The sequence below is a fragment of the Spinacia oleracea genome, chromosome 1 (assembly GCF_020520425.1).
Source record: "Spinacia oleracea cultivar Varoflay chromosome 1, BTI_SOV_V1, whole genome shotgun sequence".
NCBI lineage: Eukaryota > Viridiplantae > Streptophyta > Magnoliopsida > Caryophyllales > Amaranthaceae > Spinacia > Spinacia oleracea.
The window spans coordinates 11863134-11889610 of NC_079487.1; the positions used below are offsets into that span (position 1 = coordinate 11863134).

Sequence of the window (26477 nt, forward strand, 5' to 3'; positions counted from 1 at the left end):
CATGTCCTACTTTACCTTTTCTGTCGTTTTGGTGGAAGGGATGTCATTACTCAATGTTTTTAGATGTCATGAAAAGAAGTATAGTTCAATAAAAGGGAATTTCGCTTGCCTAAACTTTCCCATGTCTAGAGTGAGGGGGTTAAGAGTGATATAAGAGTGGGGGTTAAGTAAGAGCTCTAAAATGAATTACTTCATGAACGGAAATAACTAATTGCTTCTTTCATTGTCCATCATAAAGTTCTTGTGATGTATTGGCAACAATAGCAGCTATGTACTTGATACATTTTGGCACTGCATGGATGATTACAGACACTATAAGCTGCATCAGTAACTCGATTTCCCATATCGACTCTCTTTCATTCGTCCGATCCCGGTTTTGGACATTGCACATCGTATCCACTCTGTTGCAGTTTTAAAGAATGATTTCTAGGAAACACATTTCACTTATAAAAACAGATTCCAGCCTAGGAAAATAGCATGAAAGATAATACCTGCATACTTTGTTGCTGTTCTGGTTCCTCCTAGGAGCTGATGTTATACTAACATATGGTTCGCTCTGTCTTGAAAATTCTCACTCTATCATCCCTGTTTATTTACTTATGCAATTTATTATTGATATCATTTTCTTCTTCTTCTTCTTCTTTGTTTTCTTGTGCCTTTTGCTTTAGGTAAGGGCCTTGTGTACGATCACACAGCTTATTCTCAGGTAATTATTTAATATTTGAATTCATAACACTAATATAAACATAAGAAGAAAATAAAACCCTTCAAACAGTCCAGGGATCAGATGTATGTATTCTCATGAGATTGATCACAAAAATGTTAACAGAGTACAACTTTTTTCCCTGTAAATATGTGACTTATTGCAGATGGAGCAACTGAATGAACAATCCTTGTGGAAACTTGCAGTTCGGGGTACATTACACTGTCGTTGTTTCTGCATTGTCAACAATAGATATGCAGATTGGTTGTATGCCCCTTCTGCCTCAGGTTTGCTCTTAAATCATACTATCTGTGTACCTTATTGATTTGTCCCTTCTGTTTTAGGTTTTCTCTTGACTCGTACATGTTAAATATGAACCTTGTTGACTTGTTTATCTGTTTGAAATCGACAATATGCAACAAATTTTTTCATAAATTTAATTTGAGTGCCTTATAGTCCACTTTTTGTCGTATGTTTGATTCCTTCAGAATAGGATTCTTAATCCCTTCAGAATGTGATTCGTAATCCCTTCAATTTCTTCCACAGTCGTGGATTTGTATTTATCTAATGATTATTTGGCGGCAGAGGATTTTAGGTGCTTGAAACATATTGTTAGGTTATGATACATATGACAATTCATAAATCATGCGGAAACAACCATTTAGCCAGAAATACATATTATTTACACATAATCATATAGCATAATTTAGATGCATACTCTTTGTTGCGTGCCTTCCCTAGCTGCGCCCGAACCGAACAAGAACAAGTCTTTAGGACTCCAAGTGTCGTCCCTCCGTAGATAGTCCACAGCACGTCCGGATCCGCCTTAAGATTGACCAACTAGAATCGCCCTTAAGGTACTAGAATTTTCGGCACTCTTAGGTAAGAAATATGACTGAATTTTTCTCTCAAAACTCACTTTGAATACTTGAATTAATCTCTGAAAATATGTGACCCTAGGCACGTATTTATAGAGTTATGGAAAGGGAATTGGAATCCTAGTAGGATACGAATTAATTAAACTTAGAATCCTACAAGAACTCTAATTAATTAATTTATCCTTTTAGGAATAGGAATTTAATCATATACTAACTCTAATAGTTTTAGGAATCATGCATGAACACAAACTCACACACACACGGCAGCCACGAGGGCCGCCCATGCGTGTGCGTGCGAGCAGCAGCCCACGCAGCGAGGCCATGGCCTTGGCGCGCGCTGGGCCTGCCTTGCGGTGGGCCTGGGCGCTGCCTTGGCTGGGCGCGCGTTTGGCTTGCTGGGCGATGGCCCGACTTCGTGCTGGGCCTTCGTCCGGCAGGCCTCGTCCGATGCTAATTCGTACGATACGCTTCCGATTAAATTCCCGGTTCCGGAATTCATTTACGATACGAACAATATTTAATATTTCCGATTCCGGAATCAATTTCCGTTTTGAACAAATATTTAATATTTCCGTTTCCGGAATTATTTTCCGATTCCGATAATATTTCCGATTCTGACAATATTTCCGTTTCCGGCAATATTTCTGATTCTGGCAATATTTCCATTTTCGATAATATTTTCCGATACGTACCATGTTTCCGTTTCCGGCAACATCTACGACTTGGATAATATTTATATTTCCGATACGATCCATATTTCCGTTTCCGGCAATATCATCGTTTCCGGAGTATTCATTTCTTGCCTGTGACGATCTCAGCTCCCACTGAAACCAAGATCCGTCGATTCCGAATATCCATAGATGGAGTATCTAATGCCATTAAATACTTGATCCGTTTACGTACTATTTGTGTGACCCTACGGGTTCAGTCAAGAGTAAGCTGTGGATTAATATCATTAATTCCACTTGAACTGAAGCGGCCTCTAGCTAGGCATTCAGCTCACTTGATCTCACTGAATTATTAACTTGTTAATTAATACTGAACCGCATTTATTAGACTTAACATAGAATGCATACTTGGACCAAGGGCATTATTTCCTTCAGTCTCCCACTTGTCCTTAGGGACAAGTGTGCATTTCCTTATTCCTTTGTCGCTCGATGCTTGCTCTTGAACATAAGGTAAGAGTTGTCATCCTTATTATGTCCAGAGGTGTTCCTCGGTTTCAGAGTTCAACTGATCAAATAAACAGATAATCATAGCCTATGATTCATCCGAGCACGGCCATGCATTTCACAGTTTCTAGCTCTCCGAGTGGCCTTGTACAACTTTTAAGCATCTCATCCCGATTTATGGGAGGACAATCCCAATCTTGCGATCTTGAGATTAGACTTCGTTTGATAGGTGATTACCTGAGCGTTGCCTTTATAGCCTCCTTTTACGGTGCGACGGTTGGTCAACGTCAAAGCAACCAGTTCTCAAACAAGTAATCTCAAATCACTCAGGTATTGAGGATTTAGTGTCTAATAATTTAATGAAATTTACTTATGACAGACTTTCATCTCTTACAGTAAAGTTTCATAGGTCTTGTCCGATACTAGTCTTCCCAAAGTAAGTATCTATGCAAATGATTATGACATTGCCATGTCCACATATTTCAAGAAACAGAACTACTAGTCATCTTGCATTCTAATCGTCTAACATTTTCTATGCGTCCAATTTTATAGAAAACTCCGACTAGGGACCATTTTCAACCTTTGACATTCAAGTTCACTTGATAGACATTTCTTAGTCACAGAACTGGTCCTGACAGTCTATCTTGAATATATCGTCAAATTGAAGGGACTCATCATTTAATAAACCACAAATTAAATAGAAAAATGAATTCTTTTCATTTATTGTGAATGATTAACCAATAATGTTTTACAAAGATTTAAACTCTAAAACTTTAAAACATTAAACAGAGACATCAAAGCCATTCTCCAATATGCTTGATTCCCATAGCTGCAGTGTGCGAGTTGTGCTTCGCCTGCGGGAGAGGTTTAGTCAATGGATCTGATATGTTGTCATCAGTTCCAATTTTGCTTATCTCGACTTCTTTTCTTTCAACGAACTCTCGTAGAAGGTGAAATCTACGAAGTACATGCTTGACTCTCTGGTGGTGTCTAGGCTCTTTTGCCTGTGCAATAGCTCCGTTATTGTCACAATACAGGGCTATTGGTCCTTTAATGGAGGGGACTACACCAAGTTCACCTATGAACTTCCTTAGCCATATAGCTTCCTTTGCTGCTTCATGTGCAGCAATGTACTCCGCTTCAGTTGTAGAATCCGCAATGGTGCTTTGCTTAGCACTTTTCCAGCTTACTGCTCCTCTGTTGAGGCAGAAGACAAACCCAGACTGTGATCTGAAATCATCTTTGTCGGATTGAAAACTTGCGTCCGTATAGCCTTTAACAATTAATTCATCATCTCCACCATAGACCAGGAAGTCATCTTTGTGCCTTTTCAGGTACTTCAGAATGTTCTTGGCAGCAGTCCAATGCGCCTCTCCTGGGTCTGACTGGTATCTGCTCGTAGCACTGAGTGCGTACGCAACATCCGGGCGTGTACATATCATAGCATACATTATTGAACCAATCAATGATGCATATGGAATCCCATTCATTCGTCTACGCTCATCAAGTGTTTTTGGGCACTGAGTCTTGCTTAGAGTCATTCCATGAGACGTGGGTAGGTAGCCTCGCTTGGAGTCCGCCATCTTGAACCTATCAAGCACCTTATTGATATAAGTGCTTTGACTAAGTCCAATCATCCTTTTAGATCTATCTCTGTAAATCTTGATGCCCAATATGTACTGTGCTTCTCCTAGATCCTTCATCGAAAAACATTTCCCAAGCCAAATCTTGACAGAGTTCAACATAGGAATGTCATTTTCGATAAGCAATATGTCGTCGACATATAATACTAGGAAAGCAATTTTGCTCCCACTGACCTTCTTGTATACACAAGATTCGTCTGCGTTCTTGATGAAACCAAAGTCCTTGACTGCTTCATCAAAACGTATATTCCAGCTCCTGGATGCCTGCTTCAATCCGTAGATTGACTTCTTTAGCTTGCATACCTTTTTAGCATTCTTTGGATCCTCAAAACCTTCAGGCTGTGTCATAAACACAGTTTCTGTTAAAACGCCGTTTAAGAAAGCAGTTTTGACATCCATCTGCCATATTTCGTAATCGTAATATGCAGCGATTGCTAACATTATCCGAATAGACTTTAGCATTGCAACTGGTGAAAAGGTTTCATCGTAATCCACACCGTGGACTTGCCTGTAACCTTTTGCAACCAATCTAGCTTTGAAAACTTCAAGTTTCCCATCCTTGTCCTTTTTCAGTTTGAAAACCCATTTGCTTCCAATGGCTTGGTAGCCATCTGGCAAATCGACCAAATCCCATACTTGGTTTTCAGACATGGAGTCCAATTCAGATTGCATGGCTTCTTGCCATTGCTTGGAGCTAGGGCTCGTCATAGCTTGTTTGTAAGTCGCAGGTTCATCACTTTCAAGTAATAGAACGTCATAGCTCTCGTTCGTCAAAATACCTAAGTACCTTTCCGGTTGAGATCTATATCTTTGCGATCTACGCGGGGTAACATTTCTAGATTGACCATGATTCTCACCAGATTCTTCTAAAGATCTCTGAGTTTCATCCTGAATGTCATCTTGAGCATTCTCCAGAGTTTGTTGTTCGACTCGAATTTCTTCGAGGTCTACTTTTCTCCCACTTGTCATTTTGGAAATGTGATCTTTCTCCAAAAAGACACCATCTCGAGCAACAAACACTTTGTTCTCAGATGTATTGTAGAAGTAATACCCCTTTGTTTCCTTTGGATAGCCCACAAGGATACATTTGTCAGATTTTGGATGAAGTTTGTCTGAAATTAATCGTTTGACGTATACTTCACATCCCCAAATCTTAAGAAAAGACACATTTGGAGGCTTTCCAAACCATAATTCGTATGGAGTCTTTTCGACAGCTTTAGACGGAGCTCTATTTATAGTGAGTGCAGCTGTATTTAGTGCATGTCCCCAAAATTCTAATGGAAGTTCGGCCTGACCCATCATTGACCTGACCATGTCTAGCAAGGTTCTGTTCCTCCGTTCCGACACACCGTTCCATTGTGGTGTTCCAGGAGGAGTCAATTCTGATAGAATTCCACATTCTTTCAGATGGTCATCAAATTCATAGCTCAGATATTCACCGCCTCTATCAGACCGCAGTGCTTTAATCTTCTTGCCTAATTGATTCTCTACTTCACTCTGAAATTCCTTGAATTTGTCAAAGGATTCAGACTTATGCTTCATTAGGTAGACATAACCATACCTACTGAAGTCATCAGTGAAAGTGATAAAGTAGCTGAAACCACCTCTAGTATTTGTACTCATTGGTCCACATACATCTGTATGGATTAAACCCAATAGTTCATTTGCTCTTTCTCCAACTTTAGAGAAAGGTTGCTTTGTCATTTTGCCAAGTAAACATGATTCGCATTTACCATAATCCTCTAAGTCAAATGGTTCTAGAATTCCTTCCTTTTGAAGTCTTTCTAAGCGTTTCAAGTTTATATGGCCTAATCGACAATGCCACAGATAGGTGAGATCTGAATCATCCTTTTTGGCCTTTTTGGTATTTATGTTATAAACTTGTTTGTCGTGATCTAATAAATAAAGTCCATTGACTAATCTAGCAGATCCATAAAACATCTCTTTAAAATAAAACGAACAACTATTGTCTTTTATTAAAAAGGAAAATCCCTTAGCATCTAAGCAAGAAACTGAAATGATGTTTTTAGTAAGACTTGGAACATGGAAACATTCTTCCAGTTCCAAAACTAGCCCGGAGGGCAACGACAAATAGTAAGTTCCTACAGCTAATGCAGCAATCCGTGCTCCATTTCCCACTCGTAGGTCGACTTCACCCTTGCTTAACTTTCTACTTCTTCTTAGTCCCTGTGGATTGGAACATAAGTGTGAGCCACAACCTGTATCTAATACCCAAGAAGTTGAATTAGCAAGTATACAGTCCATAACGAAAATACCTGAAGATGGAACGACTGTTCCGTTCTTCTGATCTTCCTTTAGCTTCAAGCAATCTCTCTTCCAATGCCCCTTCTTCTTGCAGTAGAAGCATTCGGATTCAGAAGTGGGTTGACTGACCTTCCTCTTTACAGATTTGGCGCCAGTTTGCTTAGTTGGGCTGGCCTTGTTGCCACCTTTCTTAGCATTCCTCTTCTTTCCAGATTTCTTGAACTTGCTCCCACGCACCATAAGCACATCCTGCTTATCACTTTTGAGCGTCTTTTCAGCGGTCTTCAGCATACCGTGAAGCTCAGTGAGCGTTTTGTCCAGACTATTCATACTGTAGTTCAGTTTGAACTGATCATACCCGCTATGAAGAGAATGGAGGATGCTGTCTATAGCCATTTCCTGAGAAAATTGTTGATCCAGCCGACTCATATTCTCAATGAGTCCAATCATTTTGAGAACATGTGGACTTACGGGCTCGCCTTTCTTAAGCTTGGTCTCAAGAATTTGCCTATGAGTCTCGAATCTTTCGACTCGAGCCAGATCTTGGAACATGTTCTTCAACTCACTGATGATTGTGAAAGCATCTGAGTTGATGAACGTTTTCTGCAGATCCGCACTCATGGTGGCGAGCATTAGACATTTCACATCCTTGTTGGCATCAATCCAACGATTGAGGGCTGCCTGAGTGACCCCGTCGCCTGCGGCTTCGGGCATCGCCTCATCTAGGACATACTCCTTTTCTTCCTGCATAAGAACTATTTGCAAGTTCCTTTGCCAGTCAAGGAAGTTTTTCCCGTTCAACTTCTCCTTTTCGAGAATTGATCGAATGTTGAATGAATTGTTGTTTGCCATATTAAAAACTACAATTGAAAAGAATAAACAAATAAATAACCATTCACAGTTTCTCTTAATAAACTTAAATTCTAGCATACATGCATAATTCAATGTTTATTAAGCATTTTATTCAAGTTATGTGTTCCGGCAGGTGTGAATAAAATGATTCCAAGATCCTAAAATCATTGAAGAACTAAGCACAGTTTGTCGACTTAATCCTAGAACATTTTAGGTAAGCAAAACCTTTTGCTAATAGTCTAGAAACTATTCTTGGTTGATAGGTACGTCTAAGAACTTATTAGGTAAACCTATCGATTTTGCCACGACATAAAAGGACTCCTTACTTATATCGTTGAGTTTCACCAAAACTAACATGTACTCACAATTATTTGTGTACCTTGCCCCTTTAGGACCAATAAGTAACACCTCGCTGAGCGAAAACTATTACTAGATTGATGTAAAGGATATCCAAGCAAGTGTATATTTTGGCATGGCACCTTTTAACTCAATTTTTAAGTTTGGAACTTAAGGCTCTTACTATGTTGGTTAGATTTTAAGTGAACTAAAATCCTTAATCATGCAACATAATCAAGCCACAATCTTACGCATAATTAAGACATATTTAAAGCAATAAATAACTTAAAGCATGCATAAGATAAATGTGATCTAGTATGGCCCGACTTCATCTTGAAGCTTTGACTTCAAAGTCCGTCTTGAAAATCTCCGTGGGAGGCACCATTTTCTTCAAATAGGATAAGCTATAACTAATTACAACTATTTGATGGTACGCATACCATATTTGAATTGAAAAATAACTTTGGTACTTTAGACCAATTACATTCAAATTAATGGTACGCAGACCATATTTTCTATCATATTTGGGCCATACTAGTCACTTCATAACCTGCAAAACAGTACATATACAATACATACCATTCACCCATTCATTATCATGAATGGCCCACATAGCTGGTTAGTAAAACACATTATGCATCACGTAAACATTTGCAGCAATTAATCAAGGGCACCAATAATCTACCAATTATTCGGTCCTTATTAATTCTAATCAAGTTGTTTTAACCTTAAGGATTCGTAGACCTAATCAAGAGTTTATGACTAAAAGGGCTCCCACTTAAACCAATAAATTCATACGCTTTACTAATTTTAAACATAAAAATGTATTTCAAGTCTAACCGGAAACATACAAATTTAATTAAAATTTAAAGCTCATATAAATTTATAATTGAATCCAAAAAGTTTAATTTAATTTCAGTCGTATTTAAATTAATTCATGATTTTAATTTTAGTAAAATGATTAGAATAAATAAAATTTATTATAATTACAATATTCAAAATTAAAATCCAAGAAAATAATTTAAATTATTAATTTTAAAATTAATTAAAATTACGTAAACTGAAAACTTTCAAATTAAACATTCAAAACGATCTAATCGCAACGCAAACACCCTACGCATCGCACTCCCATGGGCCGCACGCACACAGCCATCGCTGGCCATGTGCGCGCAGCCCATGCGCTCGTCGCATAGCTGCTACATCTTCCATCGCAAGCCATCGTACGCTATGGTGCTCGCTGCACGCGAGCCATCGCTCGCTGTGCGCGCTCGCCAGCGCTCGCTGTGCGCGCGAGCCAGCGCTCGCTGTGCGCGCGAGCCATCGCTCGTTGTGCGCGCGAGCCATTACGCGCGATCAATCGCTGGGCGCAGCGCTCGTGGCACGCGAGCTTGCGCTCGCTGCGCGCGAGGCTGCGCGCGCTTGCGCGAGGCAGTGCGCGTCGTGGCGCAGCTCGCTTGCTGCCCACACACGACTGCCTTGGCTTGCCTTTCGCCCATGCCCATTTGTTCATAGCTCGTGGCCCACGACACAAGGCAGGGCTGCTGCCTTGTGCTCGTGCACCATGCCCTTGCTCATTGCATTCGTGCCGCACGGGCGACGAGCTCCCTTGTGTTAGGTTATGATACATATGACATTTACATAGATCATGCGGAAACAACCATTAACCCAGGAAACATATTATTTACACATAATCATATAGCATAATTAGATGCATACTCTTTGTTGCGTGCCCTCCCTAGCTGCGCCCGAACCGAACAAGAACAAGTCTTTTAGGACTCCAAATGTCGTCCCTCCGTAGATAGTCCACAGCACGTCCGGATCCGCCTTAAGATTGACCAACTAGAATCGCCCTTAAGGTACTAGAAAATTTCGGCACTTTTGAGCAAGATGTGTGTTTGATTTTCTCTTAAAAACTCACTTTTGAATACTTTGAAACTTGTGTATAAATTATGACCCCTAGGCCTTTATTTATAGAGTTATGGAAAAGGAATCGTAATCCTAGTAGGATGCGAATTAATTGGAATTAGAATCCTACATGAATTCTATTTAATTAATTTATCCAATTAGGAATAGACATTTAATCATACACTGACTCTTGCAGATTCAGGAATCACGCATGAGCACAAACTCTCACACACACGGCAGCCACAAGGGCTGCCCATGCGCGTGCGAGCAGCAGCCCGCGCGGCAAGGCCCACGCAGCCGTGGCCTCTTGGCGCGCGCTGGGCCTGCCTTGCGGTAGGCCTGGCCGCTGCCTTGGTTGGGCTTTGTGGCGCGCATGCTTGCTGGGCGATGGCCCCGGCTTCGTGCTGGGCCTTCGTCCGGCAAGCCTCGTCCGATGCTAATTCGTACGATATGCTTCCGATTAAATTTCCATTTCCGGAATCTATTTCCGATACGAACAATATTTAATATTTCCGATTCCGGAATTAATTTCCGTTTCGAACAAATATTTAATATTTCCGTTTCCGGAATTATTTTCCGATTCCGGCAATATTTCCGATTCTGACAATATTTCCGTTTCCGGTAATATTTCCGATTCTGGTAATATTTCCATTTCCAATAATATTTTCCGATACGTACCATGTTTCCGTTTCCGGCAACATCTACGATTTGGATAATATTCATATTTCCGATACGATCCATATTTCCGTTTCCGGCAATATCATCGTTTCCGGAGTATTCATTTCTTGCCTGTGACGATCTTAGCTCCCACTGAAACCAAGATCCGTCGGTTCCGAATATTCATAGATGGAGTATTTAATGCCATTAAATACTTGATCCGTTTACGTACTATTTGTGTGACCCTACGGGTTCAGTCAAGAGTAAGCTGTGGATTAATATCATTAATTCCACTTGAACTGAAGCGGCCTCTAGCTAGGCATTCAGCTCACTTGATCTCACTGAATTATTAACTTGTTAATTAATACTGAACCGCATTTATTAGACTTAACATAGAATGCATACTTGGACCAAGGGCATTATTTCCTTCAGTCTCCCACTTGTCCTTAGGGACAAGTGTGCATTTCCTAATTCCTTTGTCGCTCGATGCTTGCTCTTGAACATAAGGTAAGAGTTGTCATCCTTATTATGTCCAGAGGTGTTCCTCGGTTTCAGAGTTCAACTGATCAAATAAACAGATAATCATAGCCTATGATTCATCCGAGCACGGCCATGCATTTCACAGTTTCTAGCTCTCCGAGTGGCCTTGTACAACTTTTAAGCATCTCATCCCGATTTATGGGAGGACAATCCCAATCTTGCGATCTTGAGATTAGACTTCGTTTGATAGGTGATTACCTGAGCGTTGCCTTTATAGCCTCCTTTTACGGTGCGACGGTTGGTCAACGTCAAAGCAACCAGTTCTCAAACAAGTAATCTCAAATCACTCAGGTATTGAGGATTTAGTGTCTAATAATTTAATGAAATTTACTTATGACAGACTTTCATCTCTTACAGTAAAGTTTCATAGGTCTTGTCCGATACTAGTCTTCCCAAAGTAAGTATCTGTGCAAATGATTATGACATTGCCATGTCCACATAGTTCAAGAAACAGAACTACTAGTCATCTTGCACTCTAATCGTCTAACGTTTTCTATGCGTCCAATTTTATAGAAAACTCCGATTAGGGACCATTTTCAACCTTTGACATTCAAGTTCACTTGATAGACATTTCTTAGTCACAGGACTGGTCCTGACAGTCTATCTTGAATATATCGTCAAGTTGAAGGGACTCATCATTTAATAAACCACAAATTAAATGGAAAAATGAATTTCTTTCATTTATTGTGAATGATTAACCAATAATGTTTTACAAAGATTTAAACTCTAAAACTTTAAAACATTAAACAGAGACATCAAAGCCATTCTCCAATATGCTTGATTCCCATAGCTGCAGTGTGCGAGTTGTGCTTCGCTTGCGGCAGAGGTTTAGTTAATGGATCTGATATGTTGTCATCAGTTCCAATTTTGCTTATCTCGACTTCTTTTCTTTCAACGAACTCTCGTAGAAGGTGAAATCTACGAAGTACATGCTTGACTCTCTGGTGGTGTCTAGGCTCTTTTGCCTGTGCAATAGCTCCGTTATTATCACAATACAGGGCTATTGGTCCTTTAATGGAGGGGACTACACCAAGTTCTCCTATGAACTTCCTTAGCCATATAGCTTCCTTTGCTGCTTCATGTGCAGCAATGTACTCCGCTTCAGTTGTAGAATCCGCAATGGTGCTTTGCTTAGCACTTTTCCAGCTTACTGCTCCTCCGTTGAGGCAGAAGACAAACCCAGACTGTGATCTGAAATCATCTTTGTCGGTTTGGAAACTTGCGTCCGTATAGCCTTTAACAATTAATTCATCATCTCCACCATAGACCAGGAAGTCATCTTTGTGCCTTTTCAGGTACTTCAGAATGTTCTTGGCAGCAGTCCAATGCGCCTCTCCTGGGTCTGACTGGTATCTGCTCGTAGCACTGAGTGCGTACGCAACATCCGGGCGTGTACATATCATAGCATACATTATTGAACCAATCAATGATGCATATGGAATCCCACTCATTCGTCTACGCTCATCAAGTGTTTTTGGGCACTGAGTCTTGCTTAGAGTCATTCCATGAGACATGGGTAGGTAGCCTCGCTTGGAGTCCGCCATCTTGAACCTATCAAGCACCTTATTGATATAAGTGCTTTGACTAAGTCCAATCATCCTTTTAGATCTATCTCTGTAAATCTTGATGCCCAATATGTACTGTGCTTCTCCTAGATCCTTCATCGAAAAACATTTCCCAAGACAAATCTTGACAGAGTTCAACATAGGAATGTCATTTCCGATAAGCAATATGTCGTCGACATATAATACTAGGAAAGCAATTTTGCTCCCACTGACCTTCTTGTATACACAAGATTCGTCCGCGTTCTTGATGAAACCAAAGTCACTGACTGCTTCATCAAAACGTATATTCCAGCTCCTGGATGCCTGCTTAAATCCGTAGATTGACTTCTTTAGCTTGCATACCTTTTTAGCATTCTTTGGATCCTCAAAACCTTCAGGCTGTGTCATAAACACAGTTTCTGTTAAAACGCCGTTTAAGAAAGCAGTTTTGACATCCATCTGCCATATTTCGTAATCGTAATATGCAGCGATTGCTAACATTATTCGAATAGACTTTAGCATTGCAACTGGTGAAAAGGTTTCATCGTAATCCACACCGTGGACTTGCCTGTAACCTTTTGCAACCAATCTAGCTTTGAAAACTTCAAGTTTCCCATCCTTGTCCTTTTTCAGTTTGAAAACCCATTTGCTTCCAATGGCTTGGTAGCCATCTGGCAAATCGACCAAATCCCATACTTGGTTTTCAGACATGGAGTCTAATTCAGATTGCATGGCTTCTTGCCACTGCTTGGAGCTAGGGCTCGTCATAGCTTGCTTGTAAGTCGCAGGTTCATCACTTTCAAGTAATAGAACGTCATAGCTCTCGTTCGTCAAAATACCTAAGTACCTTTCCGGTTGAGATCTATATCTTTGCGATCTACGCGGGGTAACATTTCTAGATTGACCATGATTCTCACCAGATTCTTCTAAAGATCTCTGAGTTTCATCCTGAATGTCATCTTGAGCATTCTCTAGAGTTTGTTGTTCGACTCGAATTTCTTCGAGGTCTACTTTTCTCCCACTTGTCATTTTGGAAATGTGATCCTTCTCCAAAAAGACACCATCTCGAGCAACAAACACTTTGTTCTCAGATGTATTGTAGAAGTAATACCCCTTTGTTTCCTTTGGATAGCCCACAAGGATACATTTGTCAGATTTTGGATGAAGTTTGTCTGAAATTAATCGTTTGACGTATACTTCACATCCCCAAATCTTAAGAAAAGACACATTTGGAGGCTTTCCAAACCATAATTCGTATGGAGTCTTTTCGACAGCTTTAGACGGAGCTCTATTTATAGTGAGTGCAGCTGTATTTAGTGCATGTCCCCAAAATTCTAATGGAAGTTCGGCCTGACCCATCATTGACCTGACCATGTCTAGCAAGGTTCTGTTCCTCCGTTCTGACACACCGTTCCATTGTGGTGTTCCAGGAGGAGTCAATTCTGATAGAATTCCACATTCTTTCAGATGGTCATCAAATTCATAGCTCAGATATTCACCGCCTCTATCAGACCGCAGTGCCTTAATCTTCTTGCCTAATTGATTCTCTACTTCACTCTGAAATTCCTTGAATTTGTCAAAGGATTCAGACTTATGCTTCATTAGGTAGACATAACCATACCTACTGAAGTCATCAGTGAAAGTGATAAAGTAGCTGAAACCACCTCTAGCATTTGTACTCATTGGTCCACATACATCTGTATGGATTAAACCCAATAGTTCATTTGCTCTTTCTCCGACTTTAGAGAAAGGTTGCTTTGTCATTTTGCCAAGTAAACATGATTCGCATTTACCATAATCCTCTAAGTCAAATGGTTCTAGAATTCCTTCCCTTTGAAGTCTTTCTAAGCGTTTCAAGTTTATATGGCCTAATCGACAATGCCACAGATAGGTGAGATCTGAATCATCCTTTTTGGCCTTTTTGGTATTTATGTTATATACTTGTTTGTCGTGATCTAATAAATAAAGTCCATTGACTAATCTAGCAGATCCATAAAACATCTCTTTAAAATAAAACGAACAACTATTGTCTTTTATTATAAAGGAAAATCCCTTAGCATCTAAGCAAGAAACTGAAATGATGTTTTTAGTAAGACTTGGAACATGGAAACATTCTTCCAGTTCCAAAACTAGCCCGGAGGGCAACGACAAATAGTAAGTTCCTACGGCTAATGCAGCAATCCGTGCTCCATTTCCCACTCGTAGGTCGACTTCTCCCTTGCTTAACTTTCTACTTCTTCTTAGTCCCTGTGGATTGGAACATAAGTGTGAGCCACAACCTGTATCTAATACCCAAGAAGTTGAATTAGCAAGTATACAGTCTATAACGAAAATACCTGAAGATGGAACGACTGTTCCGTTCTTCTGATCTTCCTTTAGCTTTGGACATTCTCTTTTGTAATGGCCTATTCCATCACAATAAAGACAGCTTGATGTGGACTTGTCCTGCTTTGATTTAGCATTGCCCTTGGACTTTCCACCTTTCTTGAATGGTCTCTTTCTAGCCTTGAGTAAATCTTTGGCTTCACAGTCCAGTACTATTTCAGCCTTTCTGACAAGGTGAATAAATTCTGCAACTGTTTCTTCTCTTGGTTCACTTAGGTATTGTTGCTTGAAGCGACCAAACCCACTGTGTAGTGAATTGAGCAAGACAGAGACTGCCATCCTTTCGCTTATTGGTGTTCCTAGTAGACTTAGGCGATCAAAATATGAACACATAAGATCCACATGGAACCTCAGTGGGACGCCTACCCTCTGTTTAGTGCGAAGGAGCTGAACATGTGTTTCTTGGACCTCCATCCTATAACACCTGTTGGGAGAACTAACCTTTAGCCCAGACATTGATTCAATCAACTCATGGACGTTCAGGTCCCTGTCCTCCGTATTTCCACGACAGATATCCCTCAGATTCTTGATGAGCGTAAAAGGTTCATAGGCTACAAACCTTCTAGCCCAATCATCAGGGATATTGTTCAGCATGAGACTCATAACCTTTTTGAGATCCGCATCCCAGGCGTAAAATCTCTCAGGGGTCATGTCTCTGGCATAGTAGCTTGGCATGGGATGTGACAGTACATACTCAAGTCCATTGAGTTTGACTATTTCAACTAGCTTAGCTTCCCATTCAAGAAAATTTGTCAGGTTCAGCTTGACCATAAGCTCAGAACCCATGATGATGTTTTGATTGTTGTTTGCCATATTAAAACTACAATTGAAAAGAATAAACAAATAAATAACCATTCACAGTTTCTCTTAATAAACTTAAATTCTAGCATACATGCATAATTCAATGTTTATTAAGCATTTTATTCAAGTTATGTGTTCCGGCAGGTGTGAATAAAATGATTCCAAGATCCTAAAATCATTGAAGAACTAAGCACAGTTTGTCGACTTAATCCTAGAACATCTTAGGTAAGCAAAAGCCTTTTGCTAATAGTCTAGAAACTATTCTTGGTTGATAGGTACGTCTAAGAACTTATTAGGTAAACCTATCGAATTTGCCACGACATAAAAGGACTCCTTACTTATATCGTTGAGTTTCACCAAAACTAACATGTACTCACAATTATTTGTGTACCTTGCCCCTTTAGGACCAATAAGTAACACCTCGCTGAGCGAAAACTATTACTAGATTGATGTAAAGGATATCCAAGCAAGTGTATATTTTGGCATGGCACCTTTTAACTCAATTTTTAAGTTTGGAACTTAAGGCTCTTACTATGTTGGTTAGATTTTAAGTGAACTAAAATCCTTAATCATGCAACATAATCAAGCTTTTGATCTCATGCATTTTAAGACATATTTAAAGCAATAAATAACTTAAAACATGCATAAGATATTTGTGATCTAGTATGGCCCGACTTCATCTTGAAGCTTTGACTTCAAAGTCCGTCTTGAAAATCTCCGTGGGAGGCACCATTTTCTTCAAATAGGATAAGCTATAACTAATTACAACTATTTGATGGTACGCAGACCATTTTGAATTGAAAAATAACTTTGGTGCTTTAGACCAATTACATTCAAATTAATGGTACGCAGACCATATTTTCTATCCTATTTGGGCCATACTAGTCACTTCATAACCTGCAAAACAGTACATATACAATATATACCATTCACCCATTCATTATCATGAATGGCCCACATAGCTGGTTAGTAAAACACATTATGCATCACGTAAACATTTGCAGCAATTAATCAAGGGCACCAATAATCTACCAATTATTCAGTCCTTATTAATTCTAATCGAGTTGTTTTAACCTTAAGGATTTGTAGACCTAATCAAGAGTTTATGACTAAAAAGCGCTCCCACTCAAACCAATAAATTCATATGCTTTACTAATTTTAAACATAAAATTGTATTTCTAGTCTAACCGGAAACATACAAATTTAATTAAAATTTAAAGCTCATATAAATTTATAATTGAATCCAAAATTTAATTTAACATCTTAAATTTACGAAATTTTGCATTCGAAAAACTAAAACCTTCGAAAAGTCATAGTTAGGCTTCGAATTTGAGAATACTGTTTTTGTCAAAATTTTAGAATGCCTTTTACATGCGGAATTGACACAAAAATCACTCAATTCGGATGAGTAATGAAGAAACTGCCGAAAAACTGCGTACATATAATTAAATAAACGCAATTTGCAATTAATTAACAATTACGAAAATTAATCACCCCTTTTAATTCTTGCAAATTTGTAATATTTAACCATGTTCATGCAATTTAGATTATGAAAATAATAAGGGGCTCGTGATACCACTGTTAGGTTATGATACATATGACATTTACATAGATCATGCGGAAACAACCATTAACCCAGGAAACATATTATTTACACATAATCATATAGCATAATTAGATGCATACTCTTTGTTGCGTGCCCTCCCTAGCTGCGCCCGAACCGAACAAGAACAAGTCTTTTAGGACTCCAAATGTCGTCCCTCCGTAGATAGTCCACAGCACGTCCGGATCCGCCTTAAGATTGACCAACTAGAATCGCCCTTAAGGTACTAGAAAATTTCGGCACTTTTGAGCAAGATGTGTGTTTGATTTTCTCTTAAAAACTCACTTTTGAATACTTTGAAACTTGTGTATAAATTATGACCCCTAGGCCTTTATTTATAGAGTTATGGAAAAGGAATCGTAATCCTAGTAGGATGCGAATTAATTGGAATTAGAATCCTACATGAATTCTATTTAATTAATTTATCCAATTAGGAATAGACATTTAATCATACACTGACTCTTGCAGATTCAGGAATCACGCATGAGCACAAACTCACACACACACGGCAGCCACAAGGGCTGCCCATGCGCGTGCGAGCAGCAGCCCGCGCGGCAAGGCCCACGCAGCCGTGGCCTCTTGGCGCGCGCTGGGCCTGCCTTGCGGTAGGCCTGGCCGCTGCCTTGGCTGGGCTTTGTGGCGCGCATGCTTGCTGGGCGATGGCCCCGGCTTCGTGCTGGGCCTTCGTCCGGCAAGCCTCGTCCGATGCTAATTCGTACGATATGCTTCCGATTAAATTTCCATTTCCGGAATCTATTTCCGATACGAACAATATTTAATATTTCCGATTCCGGAATTAATTTCCGTTTCGAACAAATATTTAATATTTCCGTTTCCGGAATTATTTTCCGATTCCGGCAATATTTCCGATTCTGACAATATTTCCGTTTCCGGTAATATTTCCGATTCTGGTAATATTTCCATTTCCAATAATATTTTCCGATACGTACCATGTTTCCGTTTCCGGCAACATCTACGATTTGGATAATATTCATATTTCCGATACGATCCATATTTCCGTTTCCGGCAATATCATCGTTTCCGGAGTATTCATTTCTTGCCTGTGACGATCTTAGCTCCCACTGAAACCAAGATCCGTCGGTTCCGAATATTCATAGATGGAGTATTTAATGCCATTAAATACTTGATCCGTTTACGTACTATTTGTGTGACCCTACGGGTTCAGTCAAGAGTAAGCTGTGGATTAATATCATTAATTCCACTTGAACTGAAGCGGCCTCTAGCTAGGCATTCAGCTCACTTGATCTCACTGAATTATTAACTTGTTAATTAATACTGAACCGCATTTATTAGACTTAACATAGAATGCATACTTGGACCAAGGGCATTATTTCCTTCACCTTGCTCGTCGTCGCATGCCCGCACTATACAACACCCCTTAAGGGTAACACGAAGCGTCCATTGCTTTGTGCGTGCAAGTTATATGAACGAATCGCATAAAAATTAAAATTTATATTTAAAATTAATGACAAATTAAATAATACTTCGTACAAAGAGAGAGAAACTCTAGAGAGAAGCGAGAGAAAACCTTGCCTTCTCCCCCAAGTTTCCCTTCGGTGCATGATCTCCATTGTGCACTGCTGCCATGGCAAGGAAGTCTGGGGGCAAAATGCAAGGTAGTAAGCATGGCAATGCAAAGCAGAAACCAAGAGGACCTTCATCTGATTCTCGGGCTCTTAGGACTCGATCGATTGAGGAGGTTTTAGGAGTCGAAGCACTGGATTTGACGATTGAAAATGAAATTCTCACCCCCAAATCTGGATTGAAACACTTGCAAGCTCGTTCTGAACTCAGGCATTCCTTCAATGAGTGGATGCAATCTGTTCACAGATCAGCTAACAAGGTGAATAATACTCCATCTAATGTTGACATTGGTACGATTTCCATTCCAATATTGCAACAATTTGATGAAGTAATGACTGAACATGCTGATAGTGTTGATGATGAATTTAGGCCACCTGATCCAATTGAAATGCATCCTGTTTCTAGCCCTGTACAGATTGATTTTAATGATATACAGGATGAGGTGGATTTTTGGAATTCTTCCATAATCTGCTATATTATTGGTGCTAATCCCCCAATACATGTTATGGAAGGGTTTATTAGGAGAATCTGGAAGAACTTTAATGTTGATAAGGTGGTGTTGGTGAAAAAGGGGATCTACTTAGTGAGATTTCTGACTATGGACATGAGAGACAAAGTCACTTCTGGCCATTTTTTCTTTGACAGCAAACCTATGATAGTGAAACCCTGGAGTGTTGATATGGATATGGAGAAGGAAGAGATCAAATCTGTCCCCATCTGGATTCAGTTGATTCTGAATTTTAAATATTGGGGTGAAAAATCTCTTTTCAAGATTGTGAGTCAGTTAGGCAAACCAATTAAGAGGGATGCAGCCACTGTGAGTAGGGATAAACTTCAGTATGCTAGGGTGTTGGTTGATATGCCAATTACACAAAAGCTTCCTGATCAAGTTTCATTTATGAATGAGCATAGTGAGATGGTTCAGGTACCTATCACCTATGAGTGGAGACCAACTGTTTGTGATAATTGCAAACTAGTTGGACATTCAACCATTGAGTGTAGGAAGGGGAAAACTAAGAGAATATGGGTGCAAAAAAAACAACAAGTTCAGAATCACACAGAAGTGGTGGCACCAGAGGTGGATCAGGAGGGGTTTCAGAGAACTCTCAGGCCAATCAGGGTTAGACCTACCAATTTGGTTCCAACACCAGTTGTTAATTCTTTCCAAATGCTGAATGATGATGGTGGTCACAGTGCTTGCAGTACTGCTGAGTTGGATAGGGAAGATGACATTGAGGAGGGTAGCACAGGAAGAGGGAACTCTTCCAAATCTTATGGATAGGATATTATCTTGGAATGTTAGGGGTATCAACCTAGCTCAGAAACAGGATACTGTGAAGCATTTTCTTCATAAATATCATGTGGGGTTAGTTGGTCTCCTAGAGCATAAGGTTAAGCTTCCTAACTTAGGGAAGCTTTACCAAAGAGTTTTCCCAAATTGGTGTTTCTCTAGTAATGCAAGTTATCATAATGGTGGCAGAATTATTTTGGCTTGGAATCCAGGAAGCTTTTCTGTGAGTATCCAAGCAGCTTCTAGTCAGTTTATGCATTGCTTCATTCAACCAGTGAGTGGTATGCCTAGTTTTTTCTGTACTTTCATTTATGCTTTCAATGATAGCTCTAATAGAGAAGTGTTGTGGAAAGATTTGAAAGCTTTAAACACACAGGATGCCTGGATCTTGTGTGGAGATTTCAATTGTGTTATGAGTACTGATGAGAGAGTTGGCTCCCCTGTTAGGTATACTGAAATAGTGGATATGTGTGATTGTATGCATTTCTGTAGTATGGAAGATATTAAGAGTGTGGGTAATTTCTACACTTGGAACAATAAGCAGCATGGTGCAGCTAGAGTTTTTTCTAAAATTGATAGAATAATGGCTAATCCTAAGTGGTTAGGTGTTTATAGCTCAGCTGAAGTGTGTTTTATGAATGAGGGTTGTTTTGATCATTCCCCTGGTTTGTTGACTGTCTATCCTAGGGATACAGGGGGGAAAAAGCCTTTTAAGTATTTTACAATGTGGAAATCTGCTCCTCATTTTCTGACTCTTATCCAAGCACAATGGAGTGGTACAGTTCAAGGGAGCAAGATGTTTGGTGTTGTTCACAAACTGAAGAAGGTGAAGTTGGTTCTCAAAGAGTTGAATAGAAAGGGATTCTCTGATGTTCAAGCTGCTGATCTTCAAGCATACCATGACATGATTGCAGCTCAGACATCAATGCATCTTGATCCTGCTGATCAGAGTCTTGCTGATGCAGAACTCAATGCAGTGCAGAATTACAAAAATAAGCATCAAGCCTATTTAGAGTTTTTGAAACAGAAGGCAAAGGTTTCATGGATTAGGGATGGTGATGAAAATACCTCCCTCTTCCATCAGAGTATCAAAGCTAGGAATAATCATAACCAAGTTTACAGCATTCATGGCATGGATGGGATTTGGAGAGATAACCCTGCTGATATTTCTCAAGCTTTCTTGGATTATTACACAACTTTGTTGGGTACTACTCACACTGATAGAAGACCTGTTCTTAGTCATATTGTCCAAGCTGGTCCATTGATTACAGATGCTCATAGAAATATTCTAAATGCTCCTTATACAGCTGATGAGGTGAAGAAAGCTTTGTTCTCTATTCCTGGTAGGAAAGCACCAGGGCCTGATGGGTATGGATCCAACTTCTATAAAGATGCTTGGAGCATTGTTGGTGATGATGTTGTCAGTGCTGTGCTGGATGTCCTCCAACAAGGCAGGTTTCTTAAGGAGTTAAATCATACAGTCATTACTCTCATTCCTAAGACTAAATGTCCAAAGAATGTGAGTGAATTCAGACCTATATCCTGTTGCAATACTCTGTATAAATGCATTACTAAGGTGATCTGTAGCAGATTGAGGCAAGTATTACCAGATTTGATCATTGAGAATCAAGGGGGGTTTGTGCATGGCAGATACATAGTGCATAATATCATGGTGGTTCAGGATTTGGTAAAACAGTATGGTAGGAAGAGTGATAAACCAAGTTGTATGATGAAGATTGATCTTCAAAAAGCATATGACACAGTTGATTGGGATTTCCTGCAAGAAATGTTGGTACAGCTGGGTTTTCCTGTAGCTTTTGTGGCTCTTGTAATGGAGTGTGTGACCACCCCTAAGTTCTCTCTAATGCTTAATGGCACAATGCATGGCTTTTTCAAGTCAAAAAGGGGTTTAAGACAAGGTGATCCCATGTCTCCCCTTCTGTTTGTGATCTGCATGGAGTACCTGTCCAGAATTCTCTACAAAATGAGTGAGTTGTCTCAATTCCAGTTTCATCCTAGATGCAAAGAACTTAAGCTCACTCATCTATGTTTTGCTGATGATCTAATCCTGTGTAGTAAAGGTGAGTTCCCCTCTGTGTATCTTCTGCTTCAAGCCTTTAAGCTGTTCTCCAACTCTTCTGGTTTGTTAGCCAACAAGCAGAAGTCAGCTATCTACTGCTGTGGTATGGCTGAGAATGAAATCAACAGAATTGTCAATGTTTCTGGTTTTACTAGGAGTCAGCTTCCTTTTAAGTACTTAGGTGTTCCCATATGTGCTAAAAGAATTTCTGCTGCTCAATGTGATGTCTTAGTGGATAAGATGGTTACTAGGATTAAAGTCTGGAGTTCAAGGAATCTTTCCTACACAGCAAGAATGCAGCTCATTAATTCTGTGTTGATGAGTATTCATATGTACTGGGCTCAGGTATTTATTTTACCCAAGAAAGTACTGCAGGAAGTTACTAAAGTTTGTAGAGCATTTCTCTGGAGTGGGCAAGCTTATAGTCAGAAAAACAGTAACATTTCTTGGGAAAGTTCATGTTGTGATAAGAAGCAAGGTGGACTTGGATTTAGAGATGTTATCAGATGGAATATTGCAAGCATTGGAAAATATGTTTGGGCCATTGCTTCCAAGCAGGATAATGTTTGGATCAAATGGGTTCATGCTGTGTACATTAAGGATGGGGATTGGTGGGAGTATAAACCTGTAGCTTCTGCTAGCTGGTATTGGAAGAAGATTTGTGCCATAAAAGAGAGGTTGAAACTAGTCTATACTCAAACTGAGTTAGCTGCTATGCCTCATTATTCTGTGAAAACAGTTTATGAGAAAATTATTGGTCCAAAACCTGTGATTCAGTGGGATAATATGGTGTGGAATAGGCTGAATATCCCTAAGCATAGATTCATATGTTGGTTGGCAGTGCAGGACAGGCTTCAAACCACTGCAAAATTGGCAAGATTTGGTGTTAGTAATACTGCAAGTTGCCTGATTTGTGGACAAGCTGATGAAGATCATAAGCATCTGTTCTTTGCTTGTCCCTATAGCAGCAGATGCATTAGTGCTCTCAAAGCTTGGTTAGGGATTACTTATTCCACTGGTAATCTGAAGCAGCTCATGAGGTGTATTGCTCATGGCAGAATGTCAAAGTTTAGAAGGCAGGTTAGCTTTGCAATGCTAGCTGCTGCAGTGTATGCTGTTTGGTCAAGTAGGAATGGTTGTTTTTGGAATGCTTCCTTTCCAACTGTTCAGAATATGGTAGCTAGAGTTAAGCAAAATGTTAGAGATCGAATTTTGGTTGTTTTACCTAAACATGTATCTAGGAGAGATAGCTTGTGGTTTGCTACTCTGTAAGATAGCTTTCTGTTTCTAGCTCTTTGATGGAATGGTCCAACCTAGTTGGTTTGTTTCATCCTTGAGTTAGTTTAGGTTGTAAATCTGTTTTGAACTTAATATTATTCGATCTTGCTTGCCTAGCAAAAAAAAAAAAAAAAAAAAAAAAAAATGACAAATTAATAAATAATATTAATTTCATAATTTTAGGGCGAAAAATCGAAAATTTATTATCCAATTGATTTCCGATTATTATGGATTCAAGTCTAGGTCATAAAAATTTAAAATTTATCATAAATTTACAATTTTTATGGTGGTTTTTAATCATAGGTTTCTAATTAAATTATAATTAATTATGAAAATCAAATTATTTCTAAATTATTCTAATTTTCAACAAATTAATCATAATTACAAATTAGATTGCATAATTAACAAGGCTAGGCATTCAAACTTGTTAAACATATACATTAGGTCAATCAAAAATTCAAGATTTATCAACAAGAATCGCAAATATTTAATTTAACATCTTAAATTTACGAAATTTTGCATTCGAAAAACTATATAAAACCTTCGAAAAGTCATAGTTAGGCTTCGAATTTGAGAATTCTGGGTTCGGCAGAAAAATACTGTTTTTGTCAAAATTTTAGAATGCCTTTTACATGCGGAATTGACACAAAAATCACTCGATTTGGATGAGTAACGAAGAAACTGCCGAAAAACTGCGTACGTATAATTAAATAAACGCAATTTGCAATTAATTAACAATTACGAAAATTAATCACCCCTTTTAATTCTTGCAAATTTGTAATATTTAACCATGTTCATGCAATTTAGATTATGAAAATAATAAGGGGCTCGTGATACCACTGTTAGGTTATGATACATATGACAATTCATAAATCATGCGGAAACAACCATTTAGCCAGGAATACATATTATTTACACATAATCATATAGCATAATTTAGATGCATACTCTTTGTTGCGTGCCTTCCCTAGCTGCGCCCGAACCGAACAAGAACAAGTCTTTAGGACTCCAAGTGTCGTCCCTCCGTAGATAGTCCACAGCACGTCCGGATCCGCCTTAAGATTGACCAACTAGAATCGCCCTTAAGGTACTAGAATTTTCGGCACTCTTAGGTAAGAAATATGACTGAATTTTTCTCTCAAAACTCACTTTGAATACTTGAATTAATCTCTGAAAATATGTGACCCTAGGCACGTATTTATAGAGTTATGGAAAGGGAATTGGAATCCTAGTAGGATACGAATTAATTAAACTTAGAATCCTACAAGAACTCTAATTAATTAATTTATCCTTTTAGGAATAGGAATTTAATCATATACTAACTCTAATAGTTTTAGGAATCATGCATGAACACAAACTCACACACACACGGCAGCCACGAGGGTCGCCCATGCGTGTGCGTGCGAGCAGCAGCCCACGCAGCGAGGCCATGGCCTTGGCGCGCGCTGGGCCTGCCTTGCGGTGGGCCTGGGCGCTGCCTTGGCTGGGCGTGCGTTTGGCTTGCTGGGCGATGGCCCGACTTCGTGCTGGGCCTTCGTCCGGCAGGCCTCGTCCGATGCTAATTCGTACGATACGCTTCCGATTAAATTCCCGGTTCCGGAATTCATTTCCGATACGAACAATATTTAATATTTCCGATTCCGGAATCAATTTCCGTTTCGAACAAATATTTAATATTTCCGTTTCCGGAATTATTTTCCGATTCCGATAATATTTCCGATTCTGACAATATTTCCGTTTCCGGCAATATTTCTGATTCTGGCAATATTTCCATTTTCGATAATATTTTCCGATACGTACCATGTTTCCGTTTCCGGCAACATCTACGAATTGGATAATATTTATATTTCCGATACGATCCATATTTCCGTTTCCGGCAATATCATCGTTTCCGGAGTATTCATTTCTTGCCTGTGACGATCTCAGCTCCCACTGAAACCAAGATCCGTCGATTCCGAATATCCATAGATGGAGTATCTAATGCCATTAAATACTTGATCCGTTTACGTACTATTTGTGTGACCCTACGGGTTCAGTCAAGAGTAAGCTGTGGATTAATATCATTAATTCCACTTGAACTGAAGCGGCCTCTAGCTAGGCATTCAGCTCACTTGATCTCACTGAATTATTAACTTGTTAATTAGTACTGAACCGCATTTATTAGACTTAACATAGAATGCATACTTGGACCAAGGGCATTATTTCCTTCACATATAGCTTCATTATTTGATGTAATGGTTTTACTATACGGTACTTTCATGTTGACACTATATCTTGAAGTTAGATATGTCTTTCTTTATAATATATCTTTGCCTGGCTGATTTATTGCTATAATCTTGTTTGAGGCTGTGGTCTTTGCAATTCTTGTCTGTCATGAGTCTGTTAATGGCTCTGATTATGTGCATAACTACATATTTGTTGGTGACCTTTATAGACCATTGCTCGATTCCATATTGCAGAACACCAAACATGATAATTGACTACACCAAGTACTAATCTCTATAACCCCACTGAACATAGTTACTTCACTAATGTTATAAATATGTACGATTTCATAGCTGATACATGAACTTGTTTCAGGGGATGGGAATACCTGTGGGAAAATTGGCTCTCTATACTTTATACAGCTCTTGGAGGGGTCCGTCCATCAGCTGTAAGCACCATAGGCCCTCAGTTCTTTTTCATTTAATAACTAATATGAGAAGCATCATGCATTCGGCTTTCTTGTTTCAGTGTTTGCCAATAAGTCAATAACCATCGATCTCGGGACGAACAGTGAGTAATGCTGAAAGATGAGTTCAGCAGTGGTCTAAGACAAAAAAGAGCAACCGGGCAGGTAACGATCTGTTTAAGCTATTAGGATACAATAGAAAAAAGGTATATAATTCCTTTTCATTAGACTTTTATGTTGGAAATTCTCATTGGGAAACACAAAGGAA

General features: G+C 39.3%; 1 protein-coding gene across 1 annotated transcript; it reads left to right on the forward strand.

Annotated features, from left to right (window-relative positions):
• On the forward strand, positions 1–26438 carry LOC130466265 (NADP-dependent malic enzyme 3). The gene is made up of 3 exons (XM_056835028.1): positions 1–990; positions 26119–26191; positions 26272–26438. The coding sequence occupies exons 1-3, from the start codon at positions 883–885 to the stop codon at positions 26319–26321; spliced, it is 231 nt and encodes a 76-aa protein (XP_056691006.1). The 5' UTR covers positions 1–882; the 3' UTR covers positions 26322–26438.
• The last annotated feature ends 39 nt before the right edge of the window (positions 26439–26477 follow it).